Source organism: Borostomias antarcticus, assembly GCF_949987555.1.
Source record: "Borostomias antarcticus genome assembly, chromosome: 30".
In the NCBI taxonomy this organism is placed as follows: domain Eukaryota; kingdom Metazoa; phylum Chordata; class Actinopteri; order Stomiiformes; family Stomiidae; genus Borostomias; species Borostomias antarcticus.
The window spans coordinates 5,765,096-5,767,742 of NC_140263.1; the positions used below are offsets into that span (position 1 = coordinate 5,765,096).

Below are 2,647 nucleotides of genomic sequence, written 5' to 3' on the forward strand. Positions count from 1 at the left end.
ACTTCTATATCATCTGAATGTCCTGCACTATCATCTCCAACCCTTATCCAGGCACTGTCAGATCTGCTGACCGATGAAGGAAAGATGGCGGCAGACTGCTTAACATCTGAACGTCCTGCGCTATCATCTCCAACCCTCATCCAGGCACTGTCAGATCTGCTGACCGATGAAGGAGCTTCCTGTTCCTGTCCCCAGGCAGCACGTACAGTACCTTGCCAACCTGTAGCCCCGCCCCCCCCGCCCCGTAACCCCACCCCTCACGTCTTCTTCACGGCGTTGCTAGCTCTGCTCTGCTGCTTCTGCTTGCGGAGATGGGCCTCGATCTCCTGCCTGAAGAACAGCATGCCCAGCTGGCCGTGCGACGCCTCGTTCATCGCCTTGGACTGCATGCACATGCGGTACTGCTCCGGGGTCAGCTCGTCCGCGCAGCGCTTCTCGTGCCACAGGTGGAAGAGGCTACGCGACGGCGCCCGCACCACCAGCAGGTTGCTGTGGAGGTACTTCCTGTACAGGTGGACGTCCTCGCCGCCCCAGCCTTTGATGTCCACGTCGAAGCCACCTGGAGGTCATGTGATGGACAGGGGGGTGAGTTTCGGGAAGGTCGAGCTCCTATACACAAACGCACTGAAGGTTATCGACATGATACGGTAGCTCGGAGCAGAGGCGCGTCTGAGCGTGTCTGAACTCGCCCGTCAGCTGAGCTCCGTCCTGATTGGCTATCTGATTGACAGCCTCCGGAGTCAGTGACATCATGTTTGGGTTTGTTGAATCATGCGTGGTTGAATGTGTTCTACCCATTATCTCTCTCTCCTGTCTCTCTCTCTCTGCTCTCTCCTGTCTCTCTCTCCTGTCTCTCTCTCTCTCTCTCTGCTCTTCCCCTGTCTCTCTCTCTCTCTCTCTCTCTCTCTCTCTGCTCTCTCTCTCTCTCTTGCCTCTCTCCTCTCTCTCTGTCTCTCTGTCTCTCTCTCTCTCTCTCTCTCTCTCTGCTCTCTCCTGTCTCTCTCTCTGTCTCTCTCCTCTCTCTCTGCTGTCTCCTGTCTCTCTCTCTCTCTGCTCTCTCCTGTCCCTCTCTCTCTCTCTCTCTCTCTCTCTCTCTCCTGTCTCTCTCTGCTCTCTCTCCTCTCTCTCTCTCCTGTCTCTCTCTCTGTCTCTCTCTCTCTCTCTCTCTCTCTCTCTGCTCTCCCCTGTCTCTCTCTATCTCTCTCTCTCTCTCTCTCTCTCTCTCTCTCTCTCTGCTCTCTCCTGTCCCTCTCTGTCTCTCTCTCTCTCTCTGCTCTCTCCTGTCTCTCTCTCTGCTCTCTCCTGTCTCTCTCTGTCTCTCCCCTGTCTCTCTCTCTCTCTCTGCTCTCTCTCTCTCTCTCTCTGTCTCTCTCCTGTCTCTCTCTCTCTCTCTCTCTCTCTCTCTCTGTCTCTCCCCTGTCTCTCTCTCTGTCTCTCTCTCTCTCTCTGCTCTCTCTCTCTCTCTCTCTCTCTCTGCTGCTCTTCACTGGGACTATTCGTTCAACTGCAAATGTTTGTTTTCTCAACAAAATCGTACTTGGCAGCTATAAGGCGCCAGTTGGCACCTCGCCAGAGTGCAGCAGTCTAGTTTCATATGATGGTGGTGTGTGATATTTCATATGATGGTGATGTGATATTTAATGTGATGGTGATGGTGTTGGTGTGATATTTCATGTGATGGTGACGATGGTGTTGTGATATTTCATGTGATATGATGATGGTGTGTTTTAGATACCGATGTTGAGGAAGTCAGATCTGTACTGGCAGGTCATCCCGAAGCCAAAATCTCTCCAGAATCCCGTGTCCTTCTTGATCACCTGGGGGGCAAAACAAGAGAGAGGAAATCATTGAGAAACAAGCGCTTGTACATGTGTGGACACGAGAGAGAGATGTGTGTGTGTGTGTGTGTGTGTGTGTGTGTGTGTGTGTGTGTGTGTGTGTGTGTGTGTGTGTGTGTGTGTGTGTGTGGCTCTTTTCTGTCCTGCCCCCGCAGTGGTGGAACAAACTGCCACTGACATCAGGACGGAGTTGCTGCCCATCTTTCTCTACAGGCTCAAACTCACCTAGACTAGATAAAAGAGTGTGATGTAATGTGATGTGATGTGATGTGTGTGTGTGTGTGTGTGTGTGTGTGTGTGTGTGTGTGTGTGTGTGTGTGTGTGTGTGTGTGTGTGTGTGTGTGTGTGGTTGGTCTCACAGCTGCTGCTCCACAGGGGGGATGTGGGTGTGACCATTGTAGATCAGCGTGGGGTTGTACTGGCTGAAGAGGACGGGATAGAACACCTTCTTACCTGGGAGGGAGGGAGGGAGGGAGGGAGGGGAGGGAGGGAGGGAGAGAGGGAGGGAGGGAGGGAGGAGGGAGGAGGGAGGGAGGGAGGGTAGGAGGGAGGGAGAGAGGGAGGTGGAGGAGGGAGGAGGGAGAAAGGAGGGAGAGAGAGGAGGGAGGGAGAGAGGAGGGAGAGAGAGAGGGGGGGTAGAGGAGGAAGAGGGAGGAGGGAGGGAGAGAGGGGGAGGAGGGGAGAAGGGAGGGGAGAGAGAGGGAGGGAGGTAGAGGAGGGAGAGAGATATCTAAATATCTATCTCTCTCTCCTCCATCAATATCTACCTTTCTCCAACTTTCTCTCCCCCTCCCTTTTTTCTCTTTTTT

At 53.7% G+C, this 2,647-nt stretch overlaps 1 protein-coding gene across 1 annotated transcript; it reads right to left on the reverse strand.

Annotated features, from left to right (window-relative positions):
• Nucleotides 1-257: 257 nt before the first annotated feature.
• LOC311327156 (chondroitin sulfate N-acetylgalactosaminyltransferase 1-like) lies at nucleotides 258-2,295 on the reverse strand (the record flags this gene model as incomplete). The annotated part of the gene is given in 4 exon segments (XM_084460183.1): nucleotides 258-559; nucleotides 1,736-1,817; nucleotides 2,198-2,199; nucleotides 2,202-2,295. Coding segments are annotated over 4 exon segments (480 nt in total), but the record flags the coding sequence as incomplete, so codon positions are not given.
• Between the last annotated feature and the right edge of the window lie 352 nt (nucleotides 2,296-2,647).